General features: G+C 46.6%; 1 protein-coding gene across 2 annotated transcripts in view; it reads right to left on the bottom strand.

Annotated features, from left to right (window-relative positions):
• GPAT3 (glycerol-3-phosphate acyltransferase 3) overlaps positions 1-17,999 on the bottom strand; it is a 52,225-nt gene that overhangs the window by 15,251 nt on the left and 18,975 nt on the right. For both annotated transcript variants that reach the window (XR_014791962.1, XM_084855469.1), the window contains exons 3-6: positions 13,339-13,609; positions 9,128-9,202; positions 4,979-5,068; positions 2,089-2,182 (exon numbers count right to left, since the gene is read on the bottom strand). Coding sequence is in view for 1 of the 2 variants with exons in the window: in XM_084855469.1 (XP_084711595.1) it covers positions 2,089-2,182; positions 4,979-5,068; positions 9,128-9,202; positions 13,339-13,609 (530 nt within the window). In the remaining variant the exon portion in view is untranslated. The remainder of the gene's footprint in view (positions 1-2,088; positions 2,183-4,978; positions 5,069-9,127; positions 9,203-13,338; positions 13,610-17,999) is intronic.

The following is a 17,999-nucleotide window of genomic DNA, read 5'->3' as shown; positions in this document are numbered from 1 at the left end:
TATATTTTTGTGCAGGAAATATAGGGCTCCTAATTCTATAGTTCCCTTGTGACGCTAACACAGGGGCCAGGGGTATTTATAGAGGAGGACTGGGGGACAGAAGAGAAGCACTTAGCCTTCCACCCACCGACCAGTTATGCCCTGAAAATATTTCCCCTGCCTTTTTAACAAGGATTTGCTCTACCCCCAACTGAGCTCCCAAACTGAAAGTGACTGCATCTAGAAGGGGAAATAAGGGGGGAGGTTTCCTCTAGCCAAGCCTCCCCAGTTAAGGGTCTCAGAGGAATCCCCAATTAAGGGTCTCATAGGGATGTCATAGGAATCCGTCTGTTGGGTGGAGCTCGACAAGCTGTCATTGGCTCACCCTCAGACTTCGGCCTGTTTTCCCCTAGCAGGCCCGACTCAGTCTGCAGTGAGTCGTGTCAGCCAGTGGATTTGATGTGTTTTTTAATTTGCACAAATTACAGTTGAATTTTGCACAAAGTACGGCTGCAATTTGCACAAATCTCTACACACACAAAAACCCTGCAAAACGTCCCCAGAGTTCAGGGGAAACCCACAGCTTGGCTCACAAATGCAAGCTGAGTCAGGCACACCGCGGAACTCCATCTGGTCCAAAAAGGACCAATTTCCTGGTGACAGACATCCCTGGTGTCACACCAACACATGCATTTTCCGTTACATCAGCAAATACAAGGTTGGGACTATGTGTCTGCTGAGCTAACATTCGTTTGGGCTGTAAAAGGACTGTTCCTTCACTCCAGAGGATTCAAGCCTCACAGAACATAACTTTGCCATGTATTTGATGACACGAGGTTTCACGACATTATATTTGACAGACACGCCAACACTACTATCATTTCTGTGTTTTGAAAGGGGACAGGTAAAATAAAGCTCTACATACAATGCCCCCAGGAAGCATTAAACCCAACACATTTACCCCAGCCTCCCTTTTCCTCCCCCTCCTCTATTTCTCCCATGTCAAATTTTAGACTGTAAGCGGCTAGGGGGCAGGGATCTGTCCGCTGTAAATTCTGTTAATCTGGTACGAAAAGGGTTAAATAAATTTGCTTAGTAACCGATAGCACCAGATTAACATCTTCTTGTACTCTGTGAAGAGCTTGGCATGCTGATTGTGCTAAACAAATCTACAAACTATTCAGGTAAGTACTTCTATGCAGCTGCATATTTAATTTTGGTTGCATATAAGTGCGGGGCTTCGAACCTCAGGCCCGTGGGCTAAACTAACCTGCCCGTGGACCCAATCCGGCCCTGCAGGGTTCTCCCAAATGGCCACACCTCCTTCCCCTGGCCCCACCCCTTTTCCTTGGATCACTGATTGTTTGGTGGTTTTCCTGGTTTCGTACAGTTTTTCCCCCATTCTAAAAGGTTGAAATGGCAGTAAGAGTTTTAAGCTAAAATACGCCTGTATTTTTGAGCATGCCCCTTTTATCTTTGGCCCTACCTAGCACTGGATAGCTTCTCCAAAACTGAATTCAGCCCACGGGCTGAAAGAGGTACGACGCCCCTAACATTAATAAAATACATACACTAATAGGTTTTTATACCATTAGTGCACGGCTACCACCTCAACATTACTTAAGCATGTGCTTCACTTCTCGAGAGGTTTCCACCAAGAAAGGAAAAGGAACGGTTCCTCCTGTGCCAGCACCGGGTCATTGCTGACCCCTAGAGGGACGCCGCTTGCGCTGGCGTTTTCGTGGCAGACTATAGAGGGGTGGTTTGCCATTGCCTTCCCCAGTCATGACTACCTTTCCCCCAGCAAGATGGGTACTCATTTTACCGACCTCGGAAGGATGGAGGGCTGAGTCGACCTGAGCCAGCTACCTGGGACCCAGCTTCCGCTGGGATCGAACTCAGGTCATGGGGAAGAGTTTCGGTTGCAATACTGCCGCCTTCCACCAAGAAAACCTTAACTCACTTCAATGAGTTCTTCACGAGTTACTGGAAACCAGGAAGCGACTAAGGGTCAACAATGACTTTGGGGGTTTATTTTTAAGTGTTTTTGCAACCCTTGGCTCTTGCAGTTACAAAACACACACACACACACACACTACTTTGACGTACCATTGCATAACACCCATCATTCGTCAAGATTATAACATCAATTGGAGATGTGTGGTTTGCAACACAAATCCCTCCTTTTCGGGGTTTGTTTTCCCTGCAATTACAGAATACAAGTTACTCACAATTCTGTGGTGCATCAACAGTGCTGTGATTTCCAGATGTCCCAACAAGCTACATATTAGTATTCCACACAGAAACATACTCCTAAAAGCGTAACAAGTATGGTTTTTAAAAAGTTAAAACCTTTTAAAATGTATTTGTTATTTTTAACATTTCCAAGCTGCAATTCTCTACCACAATCCACATTTAAAACAGCAAAGCAGCTTTTAAAACACAGAGACGCTTCTAGAGCAATCACAATTAAAACAAACCATAAGAAGAGAAGTATATAATGTACAGAGATGCTCACTGAACGCTGAGCTGGCTTCCGGTATAATTATCAAGCCGTGAATAACTAATTACTCATCTGCCTCTGAAAGGTAATTAGAAGTAAGAATCCAGTACACCTCCACACTCCACAAAGTATGTGCTATCATGGAGACAACCTCACGAGCTCTATTGAGATCACTTACGGAAGCTTCGCCATTTATTTCAACACTTTTCCAAGCTACACCCTTGCAAAACGACATACAAAGAAATGATACAGATACAATTGATATGGGAGCACATCAGAAAGGAGTATACTAATAAAGTGGGCTGCTCTGGCCTATCATATCTACAGTCCTAGATAAAGGCAGCTGTGAGGTTATAGGCCTTCAAGCCTTGCATGAACACCTGCACTGAAGGAGCGAGGCATAAAGTCAATCAGAAGGGAATTCCAGCACTAGAGGGCCCCGTATCATGCGCTTACCAACCTAACCAGTCTTACTGGTGGGAGCCTCTGATAGGTGGATGGCAGTACTCCTTTAGATCGGGTTGGGCAGAAGGTACATCTCCAGATGTTTGGGACTTCAGCTTCCAGAAGCCCGTGCCAGCATAGCCAATAGTCAGGAATGCTGGGAGTTGAAGTCCAAAACATCAGGAGAGCTACTTCCTGGCCACCCTGCTTTAGATAACCTATGGGTTGAAAAACTTACGTCTTGCCATAACTTTACAAATAGACTTCTGTGTCCTTGGGTACTATGGTACTCCCCTTCACAGTGGTGAGGAGTGGGCGACACCCACCCACCTACCCACAACATCCACCGTGCAGGCAAATTCACAAATGAAGTGGGCGCTCCCCAATCATGGAAATACCCAGGTTATGTGAAGTCCCACCCACTCAAGTAGTAAGATCGACTCTCGTGATGAGGTATCGCCATGAAGTGCTTGCTTCATACGAGAGTCACCTGTGTGGTGGATAGGTGGGGACAGTAATACACACAGGAATGCTACAGAGTAATAGATAAACTGAAGCAGAAATTAATGTGACTGGAACATCCCTAATATTACAGGGCTGAAAAATCAAGGACTAGGTTGCTTGGACAGCTAGAAATTCAGGGCTAGTGCCTATGAACCTCTTTTCACCTCTATTATTTTCTTGTGCCTTCCAAGGATAAGAGATGTACAAGACGTACCCTTAAGGCTTTGAGGAAATGGTGAAAAATAACCCTAATTCTACCCAAGGATAAGCTCAATCCTGTAGCATCTGCAAGCTTTGCCCAGTAAGCCACATTGCTCATATTTGCTTGTTCTGGTCATATCAGTGTATTCTGCAAATCCTAAGGATAGGCAGAGAACGATGCAGGGCACTGGGGCACTTTGCCCCTGAACCACTCCTAATGAAAATCAGAATTGTTCCTGCTGGATCAGATCAAAGTCTTCTTGACAAGCAATCCGTTTCCAGATGTCTGTGGAAGCTCAAGCAAGGTGCAGTGGTGACAGATGTCTAGCAGGGATGTTCTATTTAGTTATCATGACTAATAGCTGTTGCTGATAGGGCCTTTTTATTTTTGTTCATTTAGAACACTTTATCCCTGCTTTTCAACTCCAAAGGGTTTCCAGAGCAGCTGACAGTAAAAGCAATAATGAAAAGCCAGATAAAAATCAAAACAAAACAGATGCTTAAACAAGATAAAAACCAGAGCCAGAACAGGGATTAAACTATGAAAATAGCTAAAAAGGCCTGGGAATTTTTTTTTTTTTAAAAAAGGTCTCACCTGGTACCAAAAAGGTATCAGTCAGCATTTCAAAGCCGAGGTGCCACCACCGACAAGGCCTTACCTTCAGGTCACCACCCAGCTCACCTCCAAAGGCAGTTGGACCTAAAGAAGTTCCTCAGGAGAGGATCTTGATGTTCGGGAAGGTTCACATCGGAGCAAATAAGCCAGAAGGTTGTGACCATCATTACACATTCTAGCAGTCAATTCCATAAGGTGCACAGCAATTCTCTTGTTGTTGCTAGTGGATAGAGGCATAGGCCTTAAGGCCTGGTATATACAGCATGGAGAATGAGGTGGTAGAACCCTGAGGTGATAGACTAGACTGTACTTCAGTCTACAGATGAAGAATGCCATTTTTTAGTGCACCCCACATTAAACACAAATACATGCGTGCGCGCACGCGCACGCACACACACACACACACTCTCTCGCTTTCAGTAACAAGCAACAGCTATCACATCAGGGAGAAATGCCGAAGCTCAGCACACTCTGCTGTGTTCACTTTTCTACTTGCAGGGAGATTTGTATGCAAGGAACGTTGAGAAGATGGGGTCCCCCACTTGCAGTTGGTACAATTCATTCTGCATGACGTGTAGCCCAGGCTTAAGTCCGCCAAGAGATTTTTGTGATATTCGGTGGTATATAAATGCCAGAAATAAAATAAATAAATCTTTGCTCCTACCTACACAACGCTGCACCATAATAAGACAGCTGATCTAGCTACAGTACTGATGTAGGATGTCACTCACTTATTATGGTAGTAAATGTTGCCAGAAAGCGCTCTGACCAGGATCCGGGAGCATGTGAGATGGACAAGATCACTCAGCCAGTCTTTGGTTCTACAAGGCAGGAACATCCAGGTATGAGAACAGGTCTGGAAATTGGCCAGAACGGCACATACGGCCATTCCCCAGGATCCCAGAATTACAGCAGCAATTGTTTTAACACAACAAACTCGATCATCTTAATGGGTGGGAGAGCCAGCATGATTTTTCTTTCTTTTTTTGAAATAAGCTGAAGCCGCTCTGTCTATATTACATGACCCCAAAAAAGGGCCACTGAAACTGCCCTCATAAAAATCACCCCCAGCCCCCACCTCCAATTGCCTCTGACATTCTGCTTTGATGCTTCAGCATTGTCTCAAACTCACTGTGCCCAAGACAGAACTTCTTATCTTTCCTCCCAAGCACTCCCCACAAATGCTTTCCTTATCCATTTATTATGTTACCATCCACCCTGTTGAACTGGAATGTAGCCTTGGCTTTTATCTTTAACTCCTGTATCTCCTTCGTCCCCTGTATTTAGTCCACAGACAACATTGCAAAAATACAGCTCTTCCTCTCTGGTTCCTCAGCAAAAACTCTGGTCCAAGCCCTGATCATCTCTCACCCAGACTCCTGCAATCTGCTCTTTCCTGGTCTCCCATTATCTCACCTTGGCCCCCTCACATCTATCCAGCACTCTGGTGACAAAATTAGAGCTGTGCACAGATGGCCGCTCAAAATTCTCCACCTTATTTGTGGGCAGAGAAATTTGGGAGATAATTTCACCAAATTCCTCCAGGGGAAGGAGAAATTCTCAACAGTTTCTCAGAGGTAAGGTTCCCCATTGGCAGGGCTTGTAGCACAGCTTCTTTCTTTTTTTGGTAAGGGGTTTGGGGAGGGTTTGTGCCGCAATAGCATCAACTGTGTTGGCAGGCTGACCCCCATTTTGCATCCACCACAATGCAGAGGTGTGTGTGTGTGTGTATGTGCATGCACGTGTGCGTGTGTGCGTGCGTGTGTGGGCGGGGGGGGGGGTGTCCAGCTCCAGGGATGAGGTGGGATGCTTTGCCAAAATCTTTCCTCCAAGTTTTCTTCCCCCATGAAAGGGGCTTCCATTGTTCTGCCTCATTCTCAGGACAGCCTGTCATTTATGTTGAATTTCTTTTGGTGGTGTTTTTGAGCTTACCTAATCACAGCCAGCCTCCCAGGCTGCCTGCACTTCTGGATCTGAAAAAGCCCTAAGGGAGGAATTAGCTCATGATGCCTTCCACTGGGCTTCAATTGAAGCATAGGGGGCTGAGGAGGCTACAGGCTGCCAAAGTGAGGATTGTACACTGAAAGACAGGACACTTGTGTTCACTCCTCAGCCACCTCCTAAGTAAGGTTTAAGCCCAGGAAACCCAAGCCCAACCCATGAGAATTTCTCTGAAATGTCTTCAGTATTGAATTTCTTTTCAAAAGCAATTTCTCTTCTATCAAATTGAATGAGAATGGTCAAAATGTGGGAGAAATTTTTGGCACAGCACTAGCCAAAATCTTTCAATACTTCTTGTTGCTCTGATCATGTGACAGCCCACTTCAGACTGCAGGTCAAGGATGCCATTTTTGTATGCTGTTCTGTGTAAAACACGAACTTTCACATTTTGTATGCTGCAAGGATGAACTAGCATGTCATGGAATCTTTCCACTGGCTTCCTGTCTGCTACTGGATGCAGCCTAACCTACTTGTCCCACCATGACCTTGGCCTCCCCTTCTCTCTCCTTCTCTCTCCACTTTTATATCCTGATACATCCCTGCTTGTGAACTTTGCTCCTCCAGCTCCACCCCCCTTCACAGGACTCCTGCCCCCTCAAAAGACTTTGTCCTTTCCCCCTTGCTGCCCCTTATGCTTGGAACTGCCTCCCTGAACACCTATGTGATGCCACCTCTCACTTCCTTCAAACCCCTCCTTAAAAAACCCCTTTTTTCCAAGAAGCCTTTGGCACAACCAAAGGCTTCAGGGATGGGCAGAAGATGGATCAGAATCAACCAACAGATCTGAGTGATTTCCAACAGATCAGCAAGTTTCCCACTGCTAGTGGTTTATCAGTAGAAACAACTAAAAAGTTATTTCCCACTAAAGTAGGTTGCTGAAAAAGAACCCTTCAGGGAAAATCAGGAAAGTGGGGGGCTGGGAGATTGTGATCAGCACCAGAACCAAATTCCTAGGCTGAGCATGTGCTCAGAAGCACTCTGTTCCTCAATTCTAAGCGTATGTCCAGATGTCTGATCCACCATTTGGCACCTGGTTCCAGCTGCTCGATGTCAGGGTTTTAGTAAGATACACAGTAGATCTTGCAAGCGTGATCACTACTGCCCTAATTCCCATGCCCTCCTGTAACTCAGCAACTGAACACCCATAAGCAACTTATTATCACACTCTTGCATAAATTAGACATCCAATATTAAGGTAAACAGCCACAGACTGAAATTTAAAAACAGAGTCTTCCAGCACGTTAAAAGACTAACACATTTATTATGGCATAAATTTTCACGCATTAGTCTTCTCCATCAGACATATGAAGTGTTATCCTGGATTGGCATGGGCATAGAGCGAAAGAGAAACGAAATTCAAAAAAATACAGACCGTGATAATTACATGAACACTTAAATGTATGTCTAATAATTTGTATTAATTTAGGCATTCTAGAAGAGTAGCTGTGTTGGTCTTGAAAGTGCCAGAAGACTGGTTTTTGCCACAACAGACTAACAAATGTATTGGCTATAAGCAAGAGTCTCTTGTAGTAACGAGAGATACAGAAGTTACTTTAATGTACCATTTCACAATCTACTTATCAAGTTGCTGGAGATATATGCTATACATAGACACACGTGTTTAGGTGCTGTTTGGAATGGGACTCTGGTCCAAATGATTTTCTACCCAGATTGATGATGGGTGGGAACAAGTTTTCCAGTCTAAATCTGTGCAAGGCTGTGCATCAGTCACATTATTCTGAGCATCTCTCTGGCTCTAAAGGGCCATCAAATGTACAGGCAATGAAGGCTTGGCCCTGCTCAACCAACAGCTGAAGGCTTGCAGTTTCTACAACTGCAAAAAAAAAAAAAAAGGAAGAATCCACCCTTCACCCTGTGTGTCTGTCTCTCATTCTGTGTCTGTCTCTTATCCATGGCCACACATCACACTCAGGTGTGCCACTTCCAGTTTGTCCTTCATGGTCTAGACCAGAGGCAGGAAATGTGTGGTCCCTCACTACTACACCCCAAAATTGTATGTGTATATATGCATGCACAGACACAAAATGGCATCCAAACTGACCTTTTGAAGCCTTTTTGACCCTTTTAATTCTCCATAGCTACTATGGAGCACCAAAGGGTCATGATTAGCTTGAAAACAAGCTAATTTTGACCCTTTGGGCACTTTATTTTTGGGTGCCACAGGGGTGAAAACGGCCTCCAGACTTCCCGAATTTGCTCACGCCTGGTCTAGACAAAGCAAAGCAGAAGCAAAACAGTCATTACATGGTGGAACGGCTTCGCAGCTCTGCGTCTTCAGACTGCAGGTGGGGATTGGGCAACTGAATGATCCCTCCATAGGGAGAAAAAAATTCTATGCACAGAAAACTTGTATGTCAGGACAAGGCTAGAATACTTCTCCTTAACATCTAGGTTTCTAGGCACAGGGATTTTTTGATATGGCGGAGCATTATTTATTTTGTGAATTTCTCATTCCTCCCCCAGTTGTATGAAATACTACGGTCTAGGAACAGTTTTCGCTTGTTATGTTGACCCTAAGGAGTTCCATATTCTGCTTTGTGCAATGACTAATAATGGTTAAACAATACCTCTTCCTAATCCCTTTCTCAATTGCTTCAGCTCTTCTTCTGCCTCAATTCAATTTTCCACATTCCTTTTCAGATTGAACTTACAAAATCATACTATTTTTTGGCCAGTTGCTAGCATTCACTGTCAACATCGTATTCTAATAATTCTATGAAGTGACATGGTTTGCACACTTGGAACAATACCCTCACTGACGGAAGAGGTCCACCTAAGATTGAGTCAAAACGTATGGTGCTTTGTAATCTCTTATTTTGCTGGAGGAAATTTTACTAATACAAAAGAGAGCCACTTACTCCCCGTTTGGCAGTTGTCCTACCAACGTGGTGCCCACAATCATAGAAAGTATCCCAATGGCCGCCAAGGTAGCCCTGAAAGATAAAAGGGAGAGTCCAAAATGTATTATCCATTTGAGACTGGCAAACCCTACATGGAGCATAGGAACACAAGAAGAGCCCTGCTGGATCAGACCTGTTCACACAGCAGCCAACCAGCTGTCCACGGGAAACCCACAAGGAGAACTTGAGTTCAGTAGCACCCTTATGCTTATGTTTAAATATTTTGCAAGAGGAGACCTTGTCCAGCAAGTTTGTTCAGAAGAAAAGGCCTTCTTAAGGTTAAGTATTTGGGGCCTCCCGATCATTACAGAGTTAATACGTATTTATTTATTATATTCATATGTTGCCTTTCTTGCATGATGGAACTCAAAGTGAAATACATAGGGGTCCTGGGGAAGTCTCCCATCCACCCCGCTGCATGACTGACTCCCTGGCCGAGGTGCTTGAGGTGGTCTCTGATGTGCGTGTACAGTCCCCTAACTTATTGGTGTTGGGAGACTTCAACGTACATTCGGAGGCCATCCTCACAGGAGCACCTCAGGACTTCATGGAGACCATGGCCTCCTGAGAGCTGCACCATATTCTAACTGGGCCCATCCATGTAGCCGGTCATGCACTAGACCTTGTGTTTGTTTCTGGAGAAGCGGGGAGTGATCTGGAAGTCGGGGGTATATCCACCACCCCCCTGTCATGGTCAGATCAGTATCTGGTGACGTTGGACTTCTCGGTTCCACAACCCCTCCGCAGGGGTGGAGGACCCATTAAAATGGTCCGCCCCAGGCGTCTTATGGATCCAAATGGATTCCTGAACGCGCTTGGGGATTCTCTGGGGCACACCAACAGCCACTCGGTCGAGACCCTGGTGGGTGGCTGGAATGCCGCAGTCACTGGGGAATTAGATCGGGTGGCTCCGAAACGCCCTCTCCCCCTGAACAGAGCTCGGACTGCACCATGGTTCAATCCGCGGTTACGAGCTCTGAAACAGGAGGTGAGACGGCTAGAGCGCCAGTGGCGGATGTCTCGCTCCAAAGACGATCAGACACGGGCTAGAGCTGTATCTTCAGCCTATCACGTGGTGGTGAAGGCAGCAAAAAAGGAATATTATGCTGCCTCCATCGCGTCTGCAGAGTGCTGTCCCAGGAGGCTGTTCCAAGTGGTCCGGAGCCTGGTCAGTCCTGTGGCTCCGGAACCACTGGAGCATTCTAAGGCCTCCTGTGAGGTCTTGGCAAGGCACTTTGCAGATAAAATTGATCAGATTAGGTGTGTTACTCTGCATGCTGTGGATACAGTTAGTGAGCAAGAGGCGGCCTGTGGCAAACCGGTTTTGTGGGATCGGTTCCAGCTTCTTCCTCCTGATGAAGTGGACAAGGTGCTTTCATCTGTACGGCCAACCATCCTTGCCCATCTTGGCTCATTATGGGCTGCAGAGAGAGACTGGGTGAGGGGATCAAGGCGGTGAACACCTCCCTTGAGGAGGGAGTGATGCCATCAGCCCTCAAGGAGGCAGTGATAAGACCGCTCTGAAAGAAGCCCTCCTTGGATCCTCAAGTTCTGAACAACTTTCGCCCAGTCTCAAATCTGCCATTTTGGGGCAAGGTGATTGAGCAGGTGGTGGCAGTGCAGTTGAAGGCACACTTGGAAGAAACTGATTATCTAGACCCATTTCAGTTGGGCTTCAGGCCTGGGCATGGGACAGAAACGGCCTTGGTCGCCTTGGTAGATGATATGAGGAGGGCTCTGGATAGGGGTGAATGCTCCTTCCTTGTTCTCCTCGACCTCTCAGCGGCTTTTGATACCGTTGACCACGGTATCCTCCTGGACCGCCTGGAGGGGTTGGGCATTGGGGACACTGTATTGCGGTGGTTCCAGTCCTTCCTCTCTGGCAGGTACCAGAGGGTAGCACTGGGAGAGGAGGTTACGGACCCGTGGCCACTTACTTGTGGGGTGCCACAGGGTTCCATTCTCTTCCTGATGCTATTTAACATCCATGTGAAGCCGCTGGAGGCTATCATCAGGAGGTTTGGGGTGCAGTGTCATCAATATGCGGATGACACGCATTTCTACCTCTCGTTCAAATCTTCACCAAGGTTGGCCGTAGAATCCCTGTCCAAATGTCTGGAGATGGTGAGTGGCTGGATGGGGAGGAATAAGCTGAAGCTGAACCCTGACAAGACCGAGGTACTTTTGGTGGGAGACAAGAGGAGGCTGGGGGATGTTGACCTGGTGTTGAATGGGGTACGGTTACCCTTGAAAGAACAGGTCTGCAGCCTGGGGGTCATTTTGGACTCCCAGCTGTCCATGGAGGCTCAGGTGTCAGCTGTGAGCCGGACAGCGCTGTATCAACTCCATCTGATACGGCGGCTGCGCCCCTTCCTTCCCGACCATCTGCTCCCATCAGTAGTACATGCCCTGGTCTCCTCTCGTTTAGACTACTGTAATGCGCTCTACGTGGGGTTACCCTTGAAGACGGTTCGGAAACTGCAGCTGGCACAGAATGCGGTGGCTCGCCTGTTTAAAGGCAGCCGCCAGCGAGATCACATCACTCCAGTGCTGAAGGAGTTGCACTGGTTACCAGTTGTTTTCCGGGCCAAATTCAAGGTGTTGGTTTTGACCTTTAAAACCCTATATGGTTGCGGCCCAGCCTATCTTAAGGAGCGCCTCCAGCAGCACCAGACAGGCCGCTTAACAAGATCAGCCTCGGATGGCCTTCTCTCTGTCCCATCAGCCAGGACAGCTAGACTGGTGGGGACAAGGGAGAGGGCCTTTTCTGTGGTGGCCCCCACTCTGTGGAACTCCCTCCCTAGGGAACTCCATCATGCCCCCTCTTTAATGAGCTTCTGTCGTGCATTAAAAACGTGGTTGTTCAGGCAGGCATTTGGGGTGGGTTAGGGTATATTAGGAAATGTTTTTATTGTAGAATTTTATTGTTTTAAACTGTTTTATTGTATGTTGTACATCGCCCAGAGTGGCTGGGTGACCAGCCAGATGGGCGATTAATAAATTTAATAATAAATAAATAAATCCAGGCATTGACCAGACCCAGACCTGCTTAGCTTCAGCAAGGATGCTGCATCGTGTAGCTCTGGACCAAGCCCTGGCCCATATGTAGTTAAATCTAGCTTGTCAGATGCACCAATATCAGACTCCAAGAGTACTATGCAGCTCATGCTCAACTTCAGAAGGTAGCAATGCCAGCTCCTAGAAGCCAACAAAAGGCCCACCGAGAATGTCATGGGCGACAACGTGAAATAAAGACGTTCTTTGCCATACCTTTAGTCTTAACTAGGCTTCTTACTGCCCTCTTTTAAAAGAAGCCAATGCCAAATTTGAGTATAAACCTTCAGCGTAATTATTATTTGGCATGCAGCTTAGCTTGCTTTCATGAGCAAGCTAAGCAGAGGACTCTAGGGTGTTCTTTCAGCTTGTGCACCCTTGGCCCTCACAAGTTAAAATGGTACACAGTGGTTCTTTACTAGGAAGCCCCCAAATCCTGAAGTTGGCCTAGTTCCATCCAAATCAATGGGAGTTTTGCCACTGATTTAATGAAAAGGTGGTCTACACCCAAATTGACCCATCTGTTGGATACCTTATGCCTATCCTGCAGAATTCTGGAAAGTTAAGTTTAAAGCCTCAGCATCCTCAAGTCAACACCTCTAGTCATGATAAAGGTTTAGAAATTACATTGTAAGCACGATACAGATGCATTGTTTACTTCCCCTAGATCAGGCACAGGGGATGTGGGGCCTCCATCATGCGTCATCATTGGCTATGCTGGGTAGAGATGACTGGAGTTGTAGGCCAAAACACCTGGAGGACACAAGCTGCTCAACCCTGGGCTAGAGGAAGAAGAATGGGGAAATGAGACCAAACCCATAAGAACATAAGAGGAGCCATGCAGGATCAGACCAAGGTCCATCTAGTCCAGCATTCTGTTCATACAGTAGCCAACCAGCTGCCTGTGGGAAACCCACAAGTAGGACATCTCCTACTTGATCTCCTGTCTGAAACACTGCTGATCCACTGCCAGGCAAGATAGACAATATTGAGGTAGACAGACCAATGGTCCAACTTGTGTAAGACAGCCTCATGTGAGTGAGTGAGTGAGTGAGTGTGAGTGTGAGTGTGAGTGAGAGAGAGAGAGAGAGAGAGAGAACAAACACTAAACTTACCGAAGAGGCAGCAAAAAGCAATAGCGCACAAAGACTCCAATAACCCACACTATAGTCAGTCGTAAACTGATGTACTGAAAGTTAACATTGGTCCTGGTGAGGAGATTCCAGGAGACTAGCTCCTCCGAGGTGAACCTTTGGGTGACCTCATCTTCTACAATCTCTTCGAACCCTTTTTTGCAGAAATAAAAAATGTCGGAGAGCTCAAAGTCACCACAGCGCAGGCCGGCAATTGCATTCTCCATTGTGGTCTGATCTCTCTGTATGATAACTTCAGAGAAAAGGGGTTGGGGGAAAGAGAGAGAGACGTTATAGCTGGATGAGAAAATTAAGATGGGCAGTAGCGGATCAGTTTGATTGTTTTGTTTATTGCATTTCTATACTGTCTTTCTGGAACAAACCAAGGTGGTTCACAAAAATTCTGTTGTCTCCAATGCAAGTTCTAGGAATACTTGGTACCATTTTCATGGGCAATATATATGCACCGTTAAAGAAAACAGTGTGCCAACATTTTATCTAGGGCCAGGGTGGGCAACCTGGGGCCCTCCAGATATTTTGGCCTACAATTCCCATGATCTCTCACCACTGGCAATGCTGGATAGGGCTGATGGGAGTTGCAGGCCCACTGAGTTCCTTGCAATCATGCATAGATTGCAAACTTAAATTGGTATCTTGTTGTGTTTCTGTGAAGTCAAATATGTGGATTGGCTTTGGTGTTCAGACCCTTCCTCTGCTTGTACTCGGTTTCTTGAGTGAATTACTTGTCTTTTGACTAGCCAGGCCCCAGGGCAGCCATTATGTGGGAGCCATTCTGTAGTGCTGCCCACAGCAGTTTCTCAAATTCCCAAATGTGCCCATGGGTCCAAAAAGGCTGGGGACTCCTGGCATAGATTGAATTGGAGAGGTGGGGCGATCCCTTGCTTCCACATCAGCTATTCAGCCTTGTGGGTGGTGATCACATAACACTAACTAAGTGTCAGGGTGGAAACCGAGCCGATAGAACCCCAGAGCAGTTCTGATTCTGAGGAGGATCAGCAATCCATGGGAGAGGAGCCAGCTCATCCCTCACAGGCACAGCAGCTGGCAGAGATTCCTCCTGCCGGCATTCCTGAGATAGTGATCCTAGCAGTGAGAAAGTGCGGGAATGGGGCTCGCTAGACGCTCGACGCAGGGAGCGACGAGCGATGGAGGGTGTGGAAAGGAGGCGTAGCACCCGTTTGGCATGCAAGCAACGGCCGCCTCCCATGGACCCAAGGGAAAGAGGGAGGATCTCTCCCTAGCCCATAAGTTCAGGGTCTTCAAGTGACTCTCCTTCAAACGGGGATCAACTGCCTACTCGGAGCATAGGCTACTCTGCTGTTCCTTGCTTAGTCGCTGGTGATTAGCATCTGAAAGAGTCATTAAGTTGTAAAAGGATTAAAGAAAAGAATCCTTTCATCTGTGTCTTGAGTTGGCTATTCGAGTCTACTGAAAGAGGCTGGTAGGGCTCTCCTGACACCAAGAGTGCTATGTGTGAAACAGGAATTCCAGCTTGCCTCTCTCCCAACATGCCAGAAAAATAATCCAAGAACAAGCCATGGTTTATTTCTCTGGCTTGTGTGGGAAGAGAAAAGCCAGTTCCTGGTTCGCACATAACACTAACCAAACCACAAACAAAAGATCTGTGGTTTGTTTAGCCAGTGGGAGCAAAAAGACAGCATACACCAGCATACTGCTGCATACACAACAACCCACAATTTTTTAAAAAATGTGGGTTCATTAGGTGCAAACTGGGCCATTAAATGCATGCCTGAGATCTCTGTGTTGTACACATATATCATAACCAGGCTGGCCCTATCACTAGGTAGAGTAAGGCAGCTGCCTCAGGCAGCTGATTGTGGTGCCACAAGATGGCAGTAAATGCTTAGTTATTTAGGGAGCAATCGTATGTGGAGAGGCAGCTGGACTGCCTATCCAATGCACGGTGGGAGGAGTGCAGAGGGGATCCTTTCCTCCATACTCCAGTCACCCTGCATTCACAGCTAGACAGCCGATTTCAGCTGTCTAGCCACAGGACGTTGGAGCACGGAGTGAGGAGGCCGGATGACACATAGGACGCGTCGTACTGGCACTTCCGTACTCCCTGCCCGTAGGAACGCCCCTTTGCCCCACTCCATGCTGCTATTACAAGCCCAGGGACCACCTGCACCGCCTACGAGGTGGCAGAGGAAGGGGTGGGGAGGCGGTTCTCCAGGAACCGACCAATCCTAGAGCCGTCTAGCCGCTGTTTAGCAGCCACAGGATTGCGTCCTTAATTTATTAGTGTTGCATTTTTCCTGCCAGAGAAGAGAAGTGCTTTGGGGGTGGGGGCGGTCAGGTGCCAAAATAACTCAGCTGGCCTTAGGTACTATGTGAGGGCAATAACTGCTGCTTCACCGACCCTATATCATAAATATATCTATATATCAAAATAAAGCTGCATTGTCTGGGGTGCTGTTTTTATGTCCTATTTTTTTACTTGTGGCTTGTGGTAGAGCATTTGATAATAACACTACATACTCCGTGGGAGGCAATGGATTAAAGCCACTGGAGTAGATGACTGTGTCAAGAAGTTTTACGCCCTGCGTAGTGACACAACATTTGTAAGATGTTGATGCCAACACACCAAGCTCTGCGCATCCATCCATCCTGCTACAGAAAGCGTCTTGCAATGAGCACACTATTTCCTCCCCAGGCCAGGAGATAATTTTTCATCTCAGAACAGATACAGCCAATGAAATTACACTGCATTCAGGCAGTCGCCACAAGCATTTTGAGCAGCACCAGTCTCTTTCAGACAACATACTGTATTCTGTCCAAACACCTTTATTTTGAAGGTAAGAAGAAAATCAAGTTATATGGGATTTTCCCATTTTAACCTGACAACAACCTTGTGAGGTAAACAAGCAATGACGACTGGCCCAATTCTATTGAAGTGTGCTTTTGTGGGTATTTGAATCCAGGTCTCCTGATCCAAAAATTACAGTCTGTGTCTGGGCTGTACCCACTTCAGGATGCAGATGGAGGCTCACATCATTAAAACACTTCTCCATACCAAGCAGTACCTGAAGACAAAAACCCATCACGTCAGGGAAAAAGATAGACTAGAAGCCTTCCTACAGGCCCTTGGTTCTTTATATGCAAGGTTGTTGTTGTCTGTTTGCAGCATCATTCAATCATATCAGGTTTACCACCTGCATGAGAACTAGGCCTTGAAAACCCAGTGAAAATGCCTGATGCTAAAGAAGTCCACAGAATGCCCTGTAGTTTGAGGATTTTGCTGAACTTTATCATGTCCACCCAAGGTCAAGGCACACTGGGTGGGTCCCTCAGTCCCTTTCTCTCTCTATTTTCCTTGCCTTTGCTACACAACTCCTCACGACTCACTCCCTCAGCCTTTTATGCTGAAGCCTACTGAGTCAAGCATTTGCTTGGAAACTAGTGCCCTCAAGCGCAAAGTTGTTGTTGTTCAGTCGTTCAGTCGTGTCCGACTCTTCGTGACCCCATGGACCATAGCACGCCAGGCCTTCCTGTCCTGCGCTCTCTCCCGGAGTGTGCTCAAGTTCAAAGACTCGTTCTCAATTCCAAAGATCATCAAAATGGAGCCATTGGCCTTTTAACTTTGTGCACACCACGTGCACATCATGGAAGCCAAGAAGAAACCAGAAGATATTTGTTAAAAATGCATCGCCCAGCATAATTTTATTACTTGATTAAGGCAATGGGGCTACCATTTGTCTAAGACACACAAATCAGAACAGCTTTCCTAGATTACTGATCAGCTGCCAGCCCTGGAGCAATGACATGGTTGTTTCAAGAGCACCACCATTTGTCTGTTCCTCCACCTGCCACACTAGAAATTCAACAGGGGAAGCTTTTCTTTTTCCTATTCTGTCTAATAAACCTAGATACCGCTCAGGACTATGGAACCACAGTCTCTCTGTACCAGGAAGAGCTAGTGAATGTTTGCCTGCCATAGAGTTGTTCAAGGCCCTGGAACTCTACCAGCAAGGAGAGGTGGCAACTGCACAGAGGCCCAAGGTTCCCCGATGTAACATAAGCCCCCAAGTAACATATGGAAGAGGCCTCAGGGAACAATACAATCCTTCAAGCCAACAGCTGGTACAGAAGAGCCCCCCCCCCCCCCGATCCTGTTACTCAGGGCTGACCCGACGGGAGATGAATTATGCAAGCAGAGGCCAGCATTTTATGTGACAATTCGCTATAGATGGAGACATTGCTGTGGCACTAGGGGTTACATTCTGGAGAGAACTGGAGCAGGCTGCAGAGGATACCAGGAATGTGAAAAACGGAATGCGACAGCACAGGCGTGAAGGAACATTCATCAGAACAGCATCCACCTTTCTTTAAGCCCTCTGGGTGGAACAAGAACAGCCTAATTTTTTTCCTCAAGTCACTCATGGCCTACTGCTTGGTCATGTGATAAGACCCAATGATACTGTGTGCCAGCCACAGCGAGGTGAAACCACAGTTTCAAAATCTGAGTAAAAGGAAGTCACATTAAGCAACTATTTTCCTAATGAGTAGCAAGGACAAAGTTCCAAGAACCAGAGTACAAGTGTGTGGAAACTAATGCTATCAAGTAAAAAAAAAAACTGAACAGTTTATTGATCTATCTTTTA

Source organism: Heloderma suspectum, chromosome 5 (assembly GCF_057233095.1).
Source record: "Heloderma suspectum isolate Gila_16-S chromosome 5, 16-S_ref, whole genome shotgun sequence".
NCBI lineage: Eukaryota > Metazoa > Chordata > Lepidosauria > Squamata > Helodermatidae > Heloderma > Heloderma suspectum.
Note: the sequence above shows the minus strand (reverse complement) of the source record. Positions and strands in the feature narration are given on the sequence as shown.